Source organism: Aspergillus alliaceus, assembly GCF_009176365.1.
Source record: "Aspergillus alliaceus strain CBS 536.65 unplaced genomic scaffold BDW43scaffold_93, whole genome shotgun sequence".
NCBI lineage: Eukaryota > Fungi > Ascomycota > Eurotiomycetes > Eurotiales > Aspergillaceae > Aspergillus > Aspergillus alliaceus.
In genome coordinates, this window is record NW_022474776.1 from 28,181 (window position 1) to 40,748 (window position 12,568).

General features: G+C 44.2%; 6 protein-coding genes across 6 annotated transcripts; 3 read left to right on the top strand and 3 right to left on the bottom strand.

Moving 5' to 3' along the window:
- Positions 1 to 597: 597 nt before the first annotated feature.
- Positions 598 to 1,148, bottom strand: BDW43DRAFT_294581 (uncharacterized protein). Its single transcript, XM_032043960.1, has one exon. It carries the CDS (start codon positions 991 to 993, stop codon positions 700 to 702), a length of 294 nt encoding a protein of 97 aa, XP_031894085.1. The 5' UTR covers positions 994 to 1,148; the 3' UTR covers positions 598 to 699.
- A 718-nt stretch (positions 1,149 to 1,866) lies between these two features.
- On the top strand, positions 1,867 to 3,670 carry BDW43DRAFT_255748 (major facilitator superfamily domain-containing protein). The gene is made up of 3 exons (XM_032039869.1): positions 1,867 to 2,160; positions 2,241 to 3,247; positions 3,301 to 3,670. The coding sequence occupies exons 2-3, from the start codon at positions 2,321 to 2,323 to the stop codon at positions 3,430 to 3,432; spliced, it is 1,059 nt and encodes a 352-aa protein (XP_031894086.1). The 5' UTR covers positions 1,867 to 2,160; positions 2,241 to 2,320; the 3' UTR covers positions 3,433 to 3,670.
- A 23-nt stretch (positions 3,671 to 3,693) lies between these two features.
- BDW43DRAFT_294586 (tryptophan synthase) lies at positions 3,694 to 6,286 on the bottom strand. Its single transcript, XM_032043961.1, has 4 exons — positions 5,990 to 6,286; positions 5,618 to 5,921; positions 5,198 to 5,568; positions 3,694 to 5,137 (listed from the first exon to the last, which is right to left on the bottom strand). Exons 1-4 carry the CDS (start codon positions 6,123 to 6,125, stop codon positions 3,873 to 3,875), a joined length of 2,076 nt encoding a protein of 691 aa, XP_031894087.1. The 5' UTR covers positions 6,126 to 6,286; the 3' UTR covers positions 3,694 to 3,872.
- Positions 6,287 to 6,453: 167 nt separating this feature from the next.
- BDW43DRAFT_294587 (Endoribonuclease L-PSP/chorismate mutase-like protein) lies at positions 6,454 to 7,141 on the top strand. The gene is made up of 2 exons (XM_032043962.1): positions 6,454 to 6,612; positions 6,668 to 7,141. The coding sequence occupies exons 1-2, from the start codon at positions 6,501 to 6,503 to the stop codon at positions 6,997 to 6,999; spliced, it is 444 nt and encodes a 147-aa protein (XP_031894088.1). The 5' UTR covers positions 6,454 to 6,500; the 3' UTR covers positions 7,000 to 7,141.
- A 534-nt stretch (positions 7,142 to 7,675) lies between these two features.
- BDW43DRAFT_294588 (SDR family oxidoreductase) lies at positions 7,676 to 9,069 on the bottom strand. Its single transcript, XM_032043963.1, has 4 exons — positions 8,684 to 9,069; positions 8,095 to 8,629; positions 7,919 to 8,018; positions 7,676 to 7,864 (listed from the first exon to the last, which is right to left on the bottom strand). The coding sequence occupies exons 1-4, from the start codon at positions 8,718 to 8,720 to the stop codon at positions 7,793 to 7,795; spliced, it is 744 nt and encodes a 247-aa protein (XP_031894089.1). The 5' UTR covers positions 8,721 to 9,069; the 3' UTR covers positions 7,676 to 7,792.
- Positions 9,070 to 11,518: 2,449 nt separating this feature from the next.
- BDW43DRAFT_255818 (uncharacterized protein) lies at positions 11,519 to 12,444 on the top strand. Its single transcript, XM_032039870.1, has 3 exons — positions 11,519 to 11,642; positions 11,732 to 12,240; positions 12,317 to 12,444. Exons 1-2 carry the CDS (start codon positions 11,603 to 11,605, stop codon positions 12,082 to 12,084), a joined length of 393 nt encoding a protein of 130 aa, XP_031894090.1. The 5' UTR covers positions 11,519 to 11,602; the 3' UTR covers positions 12,085 to 12,240; positions 12,317 to 12,444.
- The last annotated feature ends 124 nt before the right edge of the window (positions 12,445 to 12,568 follow it).

Consider the following 12,568-nt stretch of genomic DNA (forward strand, 5'->3'; position numbering starts at 1 on the left):
GTAGCACCAGTATGGAAGTATGTCATTACCGCATTACCTTGCACGGTTAACGAAAAATAGGTTCCATATTCTATAGACACTTGAGTTGCAAAAACGGTGGAATAGTCTACTCCCTTTCATACTCTATTCCGGAGCCACTAGTCCAGAATATGCTAGTACTTTGACTCCTAGCCAAAGAATGAGGAAACTATAGCTTTATAGAATAGCCGACTGTTACAGACCCCTGCTAGTTAACTACTAGTAAGGCGGAATCGCCAGGCAGAAAGCGCCGATAAGGGCAGCGCTCGGGCAATCGACAACTCTTACCTAGTATTTTTTATAGTAATCTTACAAGTATTCAGGGGGTCTGGGAATTTCTCCCAGATATAGTTTCTGATATTTTATATAAATATAATTTAACAGATTATCTCGCGGGGTTTGAGCGACAAGATTATAAGAATAAATATAATAAAATAGTATAAAGAATAGATTTATATCACGGGGTTTAAATGTAGAATTATATTTTATTAAAATATTATCACTAGCTATTCTATTCTCTACCCGTGAATAATATATTATTCATGGGTAGTCTATAGACCATGTGATATGCCACGCTAGCCCAAGCCTCGCGACGGGACTGATTCCAGTATGGGCATTCCTCGCGATATCAGAGTATCGCGAGGGTTGTAGGGATATAGATCCTTACAGAAGGCATCCCCATCAAAACTGGGCACGGCGATATGGTACGCACCTTCGAATGTAGGCGTGGGTTGCCTGTTCGGCAGTGTATTTTCCCGCTCTTAATTGTTCCAGAAGTGTAGGGATGCTATCAATGTCGGTAATATTCTGCGCAAGAGAATCGTCCAGACAGGAGCGCTCCTGGACGTTATCGACTCGGGGACCTCGTTCGTCCAGATTCGAAACCATATATGGTGTCAAGGACTTATCACGAAGAGTCCGTTTCTCTGCGACGACTTGCTCCCAATTTCCAATGCTACCCATAGTGATGGACATTGCACCAGGTATGCAGGGACTGCAAGAGAGAGTGCAGGGGCCAAGTTGCCAAGATGCGCTCTCATAAAATATATATATGCATTGCGGGGAGAATAGCGGAGCCAATTCCGGCGAATGATTCAGCTTACATTTTTCTACTGATTGATCGGGGAGTACGGGGCAATTGCGGCGTCGACCTACTCTCTATTACCGATGCTTAACCGCAAGGATCCCGACACGATATTACGCAGTACTCCCGTAAGTGTACTTTCTGGCGCACCTAAGATAGTCTAATTGGCTGAGCCAGAACATAGCGCCGCCGCTGACTCATCGGCTAAGATAGAGGAAGCAGATAATGAAAACATTTGCCGAATGCGAGGCATTTCTGAAGCGATGATCCTTCATGACTCCACCACTCGGGATCCATATTTCCTCCCCGCTGAGCAAATGGTGGACTATAGCGATCCAGTCAGTGCCACAAACGCTACTGTGGAGTCTCAGCAAAAGCATGGTAGGCATGATAACGACTAAGCAGGGGGCATTCTCTTGGTACTCTAGGCACTTATCTTCGTAGTTGGAGTATCCCTCACAGTAACTTCGAGGTGGACAGTGCGCCGTTCTCCTGCCTGTGGGCCCAAGATAAGGTTGCTTCCTGGGCTCCGTTGATACGAGCCTCTGGGCCACATCCTATCTACCCCACGGGGTATGAACCAAGCCCAAGATGATAAGGAGGGTACCTGTGGGCCGTGCCCACACCTATAAAGATGAGAGATATTCATTATTGTTCGTTGAAAAGGCTTGAGCACGGGGTCTCTTTGCTTTCACCTATCTTGTACCATACATCTCTGCCTGTTCTTTGTTCTACTACGAACTATCACTGTTAAGAGACCAACAATGGCATACGACAATGCCATATCGACCTCTGAATCAGGGGATCTAAAGATTAGTGGCTCGATCGATGGTGAAAATGAGCGCCCACCGACGCCAAATCAAGTCAACGCTTGGGTGGAGGATCCAAATCATCCTCGTAAGTGGCCAACATGGAAAAAGAATGAGCAGATTCTAATGGTGGCGTTTCACTGCATGGGAGCCACCTTTATGACTGCGGGCATTATACCTGCCTATGACGTTATGTCGGAGGAATATGAAGTCCCAGTTGAATCGGCCACCTATCTTACAGCAACTCAGGTATATTTCTCGATTCCTCGGTTTAATTCTGTACAACGCGTGGTTGCTCACACATATTACTATTAAAATTCTGCTCCTAGGAATTACTCCCGTCTTCTGGAAACACATTACCGCGATTTATGGCCGTTACCATGTCTTCCTTTTCGCTGTGTTCGGCTGCATGCTCTGTAACATTGGCGGAGCCTTCTGCACTTCCTACGGAACCCAAATGGCCACCCGAGTGATTGCGGCTATCTGTGTCAGCCCTCCCCTTGGTATAGGCAGTGGTGTGATTACAGACCTATGTGAGCCACATGAACGTGCGCAGAAAATTGGCTGGTGGGTTTTACTGCTCACACTAGGCACTCCGGCTGGTCCGCTTATTATGGGATTCGTGAGTGGACATCTCGGCTGGCACTGGGTGTTTTGGATTCTAGCCATCATAAATTTCGTACAGTTCATGCTGTACGTGCTGCTCGGCGACGAAACGATATATCCTGAGGAAGGTGTCCCTCAGACGAGGCCTGGGTCGCCGGGTTCCTTCTTCAACAAATTCATTCCTCGTCGGCTTGATCCACGACCTTTGACAGCCTACCACTTTATTGAACCCCTGCTTGCCTCGAGACATCCTCGGGTTATAATTCCTATAATTGCTCAAACAATCGTCTTCTGCTATGGGAATATTGCGCTTATCGTTGAGATGCCAATCGCCTTTGGGGATAAATTCCAGTTGGATGAACAGCAAGTTGGGCTGCAATTTATCGGTATCATTATCGGGTGTCTCATGGGCGAGCAGTTGGCTGGACCCACATTAGACTGGTTTCTCAGAGTTATTGACAGAAAAAAGGGCTCGCATCGTCCGGCAGATCGCCTCTGGTTGTCTTATATCGGCTTTAGTACCGTCATCTGCGGATTGCTGGTGTGGGGATTTCAACTTGACAATGCATCCTCCACGTGGCATGTCACACCTCTAGTTGGCGCTGCTATTGCCAGCTTTGGAAACCAGACGATTGCGACGATCCTAATGACATTTTCTGTCGATAGCCACAGGGAGCTTGCCACGGATATTGGCGTGTGTCTGAGTGTTTACCGCCAACTTCATGGATTTGTAAGTGCTACGTTCTACCAGGGATGGGGCATTGATACTGACGTCTGTGCCAGGTGGGTCCCTTCTATTTTCCGGCCAGGTTTGATACCCTGGAATTTGCTGGTGCAGCTGGCGTTATGTGCGCTATCATTTTTGCTGTTGCTGTGGTCCCTACAATTGCGATCCAGTTTATGTCGAGTCGCTGAGATGTCGTCGGTCTCTGATCCGGGTCTGGGCTTAATAGGAATCGGGTTTTGTTGATAAGGAGAGTGTTAGCTAGTGGCTGACTGAGGTTGTATATCCGAGCGCTCTCGTCTCCAGGGATAAGTCGGGGAAATTAAATAACAGGCCAGTTTATGCTTCACTGCTAGTGCAAGAACCGTGCAGTTTGGCATCTATAACATATAATTTGGGATTCCTTATGATCCATTATGCAGATCTATACTTACAGCTAATGCGATGTAGAGAGTGGATATGGTAGTATACTTCTGTAGGCTAGGAATAGCATCTCCAACATGATTACTCTGTATGATAAAATGTCCGCTAAACCCTACCCTCTATGCAAGTAAGAACACCCGTACGATCTATCCAAGTCTTATCCAAATCTACTTGGTACACCCACTGACCCAAACCACAGCATCAAACATCAAAACCGTAAATCCCACCCGATCTCAGGTCCCAGACGAGGCAGGATCTCAGCAACAGTGTTGACATCCTTGTCACCTCGTCCGCTAAGGTTGAGGACAATGTCCTGTTCGCCTTTCTTCATTGTCTTGGCAAATTCAATAGCACCATAGACAGCGTGAGAGGACTCTAGCGCGGGAATGATACCTTCGTACATTGCCAGAGCGCGGAAGCCAGCCAGGGCCTGGGAATCGGTGGCTGCAATAAATCGGGCCCTCCCACTGTCTTTCCAGGAGCTGAGTTCGGGTCCTACAGCTGGGTAGTCCATACCAGCCAAGACAGAGTGTGTCTCCGAAATCTGCCCATGTTCGTCCTGTAAGAGATAGGTGTATACTCCATGAAGGACTCCCTTACTGCCACCGGAGAGGGTTGCTGAATGGCGTGAGGTATCTAGGCCATCGCCACCGGCTTCCACACCCAGCATCTGGACATTTGGCTCGTCTATGAAAGGATAGAACATTCCTGATGCATTGCTGCCTCCCCCGACACAGGCCACAACAGCGTCAGGAAGTTTTCCAATAGCCTGTCGCATCTGTTCTTTCGTTTCCTGCCCAATGATGGACTGGAAGGTGCGCACGATAGTAGGGAAAGGGTGAGGGCCAACAACCGAACCGAGAATATAATGGGTGGTTTCAACATCTTTGACCCACGCACGCAATGCTTCATTCACTGCATCACGCAAGGTACGACTACCAGATGTCACTGGTACTACTTTAGCACTGAGAAGCTTCATCCGGAACACATTCAGCGCTTGACGACGAACATCCTCGGCGCCCATGTAGACAACACATTCCATTCCGAATCTGGCGCAGACCGTCGCAGTGGCCACGCCGTGCTGGCCCGCGCCCGTTTCGGCGATAATTCGTGTCTTTCCCAGTCGTCGAGCCAGTAGGATCTGTCCCAGGGCATTATTGATCTTGTGGCTCCCGGTGTGATTGAGATCTTCCCGTTTGATCCAGATATTCGCACCACCAGTCTTTTCAGTAAGATGTTGAGCAAAGTACAATCCACTCGGCCGACCCATATAAGGATAATAGGAGCGGTATTCTTCCCAGAAGGCCGGATCTTGCCGTACCGATTCAAAGGCCCGGTCTAATTCGGATAAACAGCCCATCAACGATTCGGACACGTATTGGCCACCAAATTCTCCAAATCGTGTGGATGCAACGGGATCCTGCTCGGCTGTGGGGTCCGTGGTGTCCGAATGCGAACCCTCTGAAGTCATCACTTGAGGCCTCGCCCTAGTCAGAGGGGGTTCTAACACAGTGACCTCACGAATGATCGCACCGTGCTCATCACGCTCGAGCTTCCGCCCGGTGATACCAGATAGGTACTTCCCGACGTATTCAGCAGCGCGACCGGGTGGCGCAGCGCCGATGGTACTGATGATCTGACTGCCAATGATACAGCCTTCAGTCAAGGCTTGTACGGATAGAAAGTGTTCTCGTGTACTGATGCCAAAGCCGAGAGCAATCGGTGTGTCGCGGGCATACGTGTGGATGCGGTCAAGAAAATCAGGAAGGTTGGCGCTTAGTGACTGGGAGGCACCAGTCACACCCATCCTCGAAACAGCATAGATAAACGAATCGGCTATGCTGCATAGGGCTTTCATGCGAGAAATAGACGTAGAGGGAGCAATGAGGGGGATATAAGAAAGCCTAGTAAACTTTAGCTCATAACTTGAAAGAGAGGCGAGCATGTACGCACCCATGCGTGGCAGAGAGTCTTCTGAACCGAACGGCTTCCTCAATGGGGAGGTCCACCAGGACGAACCCATGAACGCCCGCCTGCTTGCAGTCGTGCAGCAACTTCTCCTCGCCGTAGCGAATGACTGGATTATAGTACCCCATGAGCAGAACGGGTATCTTTAGTCCCCGTCGTCTTGCTTCTCGCACCATGTCCAATACCCCGGAGATGGTGACACCATTGGCGAGAGCGATCATATTGGCCTCTTGGATGATCGGGCCGTCCGCAATGGGGTCAGAAAACGGCATGCCCAGCTCAATCATGTCTATTCAGTCGTACGGCGTTAAATGTCATGCAAACGTGATTGGTCATGATATATTGATAGCTACTCACCTGCACCGCTGCTTTCGAGACTGAGTAGAATATCTGGGGTCTCTTCGACTGTCGGATACCCAGCGGTAACATAGGCCCCCAGAGCAGCACAGTTCTGATGCTTCGCCTTCGCGAAGGACTGCTTAATATGCTCCATGACAGGTACGCAGTAGGTTGTTCATGTGCAAGGAAGTGAAGGGTCCAAGTTAACAGTCAAGGAATCTCACTGACAAAGACAAACGACTGGAGTAGACATTGCCATAGGGTTTCCGAACTCATTCTTTTTATGTCTCCTCATCTCGAGTCGTGACTCATCGCTACACATTTACTTCGCCTTCCTTCGTCCCCGAAATGGCAACGGCATGAAACCATGGAATATAAGCCGGACTGCCGTTGTGGGTGGGGATATGCCCCGCTGACAAAGCGGACCGGGCGACTCACGCTTTACAGAGCAATTACAATATAAATACTCGGTATGCCGATCGCTCATCTATACCTAACCATACAATCCTACGAACGTACAACTTACAACATGGCCTCTTTCAAGTATCACGCACTTCCTGGCTTTGGAGAAGAGTGTCGCGAGAAATACGGGTTTAGCGATGCCTGCATCATCGGCAATCGGCTGGTCGTCACGGGACAGAGTAAGCAGTGTACCAGAATCATGTCTGAGGACCCAGGGCTAATCAGATTGCAAAGCGGGCATGAATCCTTTGACCAGAGTGACTTCTCCCAAAATTGAGGAGCAAATTGCGCAGGCCTTCAACAACATCAATGACCTGATCATCCACACCCTCGTTCAAGAAGGTCATGCCATTGAGGAGGACAGTACTGGCTGGGATTACGTGGTCAAGCTGCGCGCGTTCTTCGTGGGATTATCCGGCATGCGCGTGGAAGCACGGGAAAATATGGTCCACTACATCAAGAAGTGGTGTCCTCGCCATCAGCCGTTGTTCACCATGGTAGGAATCGAAAGCCTGCCTTTTCCCGAGCACCTTGTGGAGTTTGAAGTTGACGTATGGATTCCTTGATATGGTGCATTCTATGGCCCAATTGCGGTTTTAACCCCTTGTATTCCACGGAGAGTGCGGAATGGAGAGGGCCTTTTTGTACTGAATTACTACAATATTGCTTTCATTTTATGCCATATATTAGTCCTCTCAAATACATCGTAATAGTCCACTTATGTTGGCTGGTAACGTAAACCACAATCGCGCGAGCCACACAGTCAGGCGGGCCACTCTGTAATACTATACAAAAGATCCTTTTTAAACACCAGATATCTCAAGCATGAAGAGTCTAGGGGTGCTAAGTTTTGATATATAGTTTATAAGTAATATAGAGAAACCGCAGACTCTTTGAAAACCCGCTGTAAGTATAAAGTATATATAATAGCATTTTATATTACACTCATGTAAAAGAAAATAGTACTAGAAATCTAAAATAGAATGTAAAGTATTTAATCTTCTATATATATTCTATGTATCGCAAGTGAGAACTTCTCAAACACTGTATTGGCTGATATATAATACATTTAAAAAGCTATCTCTTAGATGGGATAGCAGGGTGGATCGCCTGACTGTGTGGCCGGCTCGACTGTTGGCTACGTTATATGTGGCTGTGGCTCGGTATATGCGTCTAGGCCATGAATATGAATGTTTTCAATCCTCTATGTTGAGTGTTGAATCCAAAAATTCAAAAAGTGGAGACTGGGGAAATAGTCTGTATGAAATTGGCAGAAGGAGGATCATGCCATGTAGTATGTGAACAACCCCAGTCTATAAAGTCTAGCCATACAAGAATCTACACATCCTTAACCCCTATCTACCAACGCACCCTATCCCCGTTATAATTTACAAACTGACCAGATGTGGTGGACTTTGTCGCTGCCTCAATCTGTAACGACGTCAGTAATCCGCAGCTAGTCATGATAGCCAACATCCTGCATACCTGGTTGGTGATCCCAAGAACAGTATCCTGGACGGTCACCGGGGCCTTCTCTAGCCCATTGGCTTGTGCCGCACGACTCCCCATGTCAGTCTGTACCATTCTACCCACCGGAAACAAAACGTTCTGCATCAGCATTTCTTGACTCATGAGTTATGGGAGTGCGAAAGTAAACCTACCCCGGATCAATTGGCAAAGCGATCAAGTACTGATTCTCCGCATCGATCTTCTTTATAAGATAGTTTCCAGCCACCTTCGACATTCCATACGCGGCGGTCAACGAAGGTATCTGTTCAATTTCATGGATACTCGCCAGGAGCGTAGAGATATAAGCAAACTTGGGAGTACTGGCTTTCTGCAGCAGCGGCGCAACGGCTCTGAACAGTCTAAGCAGTCCCAGTGTATTTACTTCAAAGTGAGACAGCACGTCGAAGTCGGTCATGCCTACTACCGGTCCGTAGTGGTTGCAAATGCCCGCATTAGCAATGACAATATCTATATGCCCAACACTGTGCTGCATCTGGATCTCCGATACAGCCTCTATCGCGCCCTGTGGGCTATCAGAGCTCAGCGGCACGACAATCAGGCGAGAGCCTTCGCCCTTTGGCAGCTCATTGAGATCTTTCGCATTCGCAGAGGAGACGTTCCGGGCAGTACCGATAACAGTTGTGTCTGGCTGGGCAAGATAATGTGCCACAAGGCCCTTTCCGATGCCTGTAAGTTGAGTCAGCCAAGGAATGCACTATACTGCGAGGAGTCTCCGCTCACCTCGATTGGCCCCGGTGACGAGGATAACACGGCTCATTGTAAAATATGTGCAATGGTAGTATTGCTCACAGATTCGCAACGTCAGTACTTGGTGAATCGCCGGACTCGGGAAGTCATTAGTGTCATCGGTTCTCGCTGTCCGAGATGTCCGAATTTATATTGTGATAGAGACTGTTCCCACAGGGGGGGGGGAGGAGTCGACCCATTAAGTGCCTCACCTCGGGTTCGGCATCTCCGGATCGGAACCGAGTAAAGATAGAACGGGTGGGGTTGGCGAAGGGTTCAGCAATCTCTTCCCGGACGATGCAGTGGCTCGGAGTCTAATTATGACGGATACGTTGGTTATCCTAGGGGCCTTCGCGCGATACAAATGATCAGAACTCAAAGTCTGTCGGACGGGACGACGGTATCAGATGTCACTAGTTTACGGGTTACAGCTGAGCGTGGTTCGAAATTAGCTCGTCGTGGTTCGAAAAATACGCTAATATTCTGCCACCGCCCTCAAACCATAATAAGGTTTTTCTGAGCATATGCTCAGCGTGGTTTGAATCTAATTTTTCAAACCATAATCACCTGGTTTAAAGAGATCACCTGATCAGAAGTCTTGGCATTCTAAAATAAATTTTTAGCATATACAGAATTAAGATATAATAGAGATAAAATAATAAATCTTTAATTATTTTCTAATTAGATAGTCAATAATACTGTCTGGCTGTATATAACCCTAAGAAATATAATTAAGGATATAATAGAGATTTACTTAATATACTCTATAATTATTATATTATAATTAGTTATCAGGATCTTAAGATATATATCTCTTTTAAATATATCTATAAAATAATCTTCTATATTTATTTATTCTCTTCTCTCTTTTATCTCTATTTCTTATAAGTATATACAGAGTATATCTCTCTTTTTTCTTTTTTATGCTATTTTAGTATATATTAATTAAGATACTGAAATAGCTAATTAGTATAGCTATCTTTAAGTATTATTCTTTATCTTAGCTTATACTCTATATATACTAAAGATAGTTTATACTGTTACAGACTTTAATAATCCCCAGGTCCAAGAGACTGCTAATCTCTTTACTATCAGGAGATAGCACTATGGTTAGTATCTCCTTAGTATATTATACCCTGATATTAAGTGTATATAGATTCTGTTTCTTATATTAATATAGACTAGACTCCTCCTGAAAGTAAGTAGCTTCTAAGTATCAGTATAGTATATATTAATCTTATATCAGGAATTATTATTCCTGAAATTAATAGCCAGGCTCCTAATCCCAGAGAGAGATTCAGTAGAATTAATAGAAAGATATATATATTATACTAGTATATATAAAGTATATACTAACTATAAGTCTAGTTATAATATTATAGTTAATAGTGATCAGATATATAGCTGTTATTTCTTAAGTATAATTACAGTATAGATTTAGATTCAGAACTATATTTATACTATATATACTAATTATATCTAGTACTGCTATTATCTTTACTAGTCCTATCCTGGAGTCTATTAATACTACTTTAGTTAATATAGAGCATATACTTATACTATACAGCTGCTAATCTAAATACTGCTAATATCAGTAACACTAAACTAATAGCTGGTTAGAAGTAAGTAATTATAGTATAGAAATTATATATAATATATACTAACTCTAAGCTAGTGCTCTTAAGTATTAGATTCTGGAATAGAGTTAGAGAAGAGCTAGATATCTCTATAAGTCTAGATTAGTTTAAGTATACTATTAAGTCTATATATTATATATACTAATAATATATAGCTGTAGCCTTCTTAATAGTCTTATTAATAAATATACAGATACTTATAAACAGATTATATAAGTAATTATATTAATATATCTTTTATATATACTGAATATATTTTAGCTATATTAATACTTTCTTCTATACTATATTTAAAGACTGCTTTTACTATAATCCAGTAAGTATTTATCTAGTATATCTCTAGTATATACTAACTAGCAGTAGATTATACTTTCTCTATTATTTAATTATTATAAGAGAAATATTAGTATTAGTCTACTTTATATTAGATATATACTAATCTTATAGTGTAGTCTTATCTCTCCTAGTACTTCTGAGCCTGAGCCTAAGCCTGCTTTCTCAGTTAAGAAGATAGATAAGCAGTTTTATCTAAGTTTTAACTCTATATATACTAACTATACTATAGCTACTAGAGATAATTATAAAGATAAGAATAGAATATCTGCTAAAAGAGCTATATAGTATAATTATATATAGATAATATCTATATTAGCTATATACTACTACTAGGCTATATATATATATAGAATAATAAAGGATTTTATCAGGAAAAATAAATTATATAAACTTTAAAATTTAGTATAAGTAGATTCTAGATAAAATTATTATCTAAAAAACTTACTATATAATTAAAAATATAAAATAGATTTTTTTTCTCTTTTCTAGTTAAACTCTTATTTAAGTATTTTAATTTTTTTAATTATTTTTCTTTCTTTTTTCTTCTACTTCAGTATTTTTAATCTCTGGCTTAGACTTTCTATATACTCAGTATATATCCTGTTTTTAATAATCTCTATAGATTTCTTATATTAATATCTTTTGGATACTAGTACTGGCAGAGATAATATACTACTGCTATCTAAATATACTAAGCTAGGATATTATATATATTCAGTAATTCACCTTTAGGGGCCGCCGTATCTGGAAACGGCCTCGCCCAACCCGGAAATGCCGCCCCCGACCGCCCGACCCCTCGCCGCTATAAATCCGATGGCCGCCCGCCCTCGTAACGGTAATGTTTAGTTTTCTCATTCAATCTTACGCCCCGTCTCAGTTCGCCGCAGCCTCCCACAGCGTCACTTCCCTGCGGACATTGCGCGCAATTTCCTCAAAGCACATGTTTGGAACAGGGTTATTTTCGGCTCAGCTCACTTTTTGTGAGTGTCCCCCTTATTCAAAGGGCTACGTTACTGACAGTGGCTTCTCAGTCACAACATTTTGCTCACATTTTGACTATCAACTTTAGCTTTCTTCCGCAGCGAGTATACAACTGTACTAGCACAACCCCTCCACCAAAAGTTGATTGGGGTTCTCACTTTGCCCGCTAGCTCTGTTAGCTTGCGTGGCAATGATTCCAGAAGCCTGGCTCGCCAGGCCTTTGCAGGGATATTCCCTCATTGCCCACTATCGTTCAGCTGGAGCTGGAAGGCAACAGCCTCATCCCCCTTTCTCGTGGAACACGGACGGATGACGTGTACGCTGCTGCCTTCTGCTTATAGCCCAGTTAGATGTGATTGGGTTCAATGCTGTTGGACCCATAGGCAAAGGGGGAAATATTGTCATGCGCAAGTGTTCGGTGTTTCGAAATCTTCAGATTAAAGGCTATGACATCCGTGATAGCCATTCTAGATCGCGCCGAAGTGGAACCTGCTATCCCGTGTTGATGGGGAGAGACATTGAAATGATCATGTGGGTTGTCAGCGTTGCATCCCGTTATCAGGTGTAGGATGAAGCCTGACCTCGTCGCCCATTTAGGTAAATGTTCGATGTTCAGTGATTGGCGTCGACCTATTAGCTGATACTCAGCATTTTCCTCTTTTGTGGACCCAAGCTGTCCTGACACAATAGTACAAAAGGCCTATCCCTTGTCCTGCAAGTATTATTGGTTTTTGCTCCACTTGTGACCATTCCTTTCTTGTCGACTCTGGAAAGTCTTCTTTGAGCCAATGCCGTGGTCAATGCTGAGCATTTCTATTTTCGACAATATCAGCGAGCAGGTAGTCTGGTAAATGAGGCAGTGAGCGATATCTAAGCGTCAAGCTTAATTCGGCAATCCCGGTTAGCATACTTTTCCCTTCGCAAC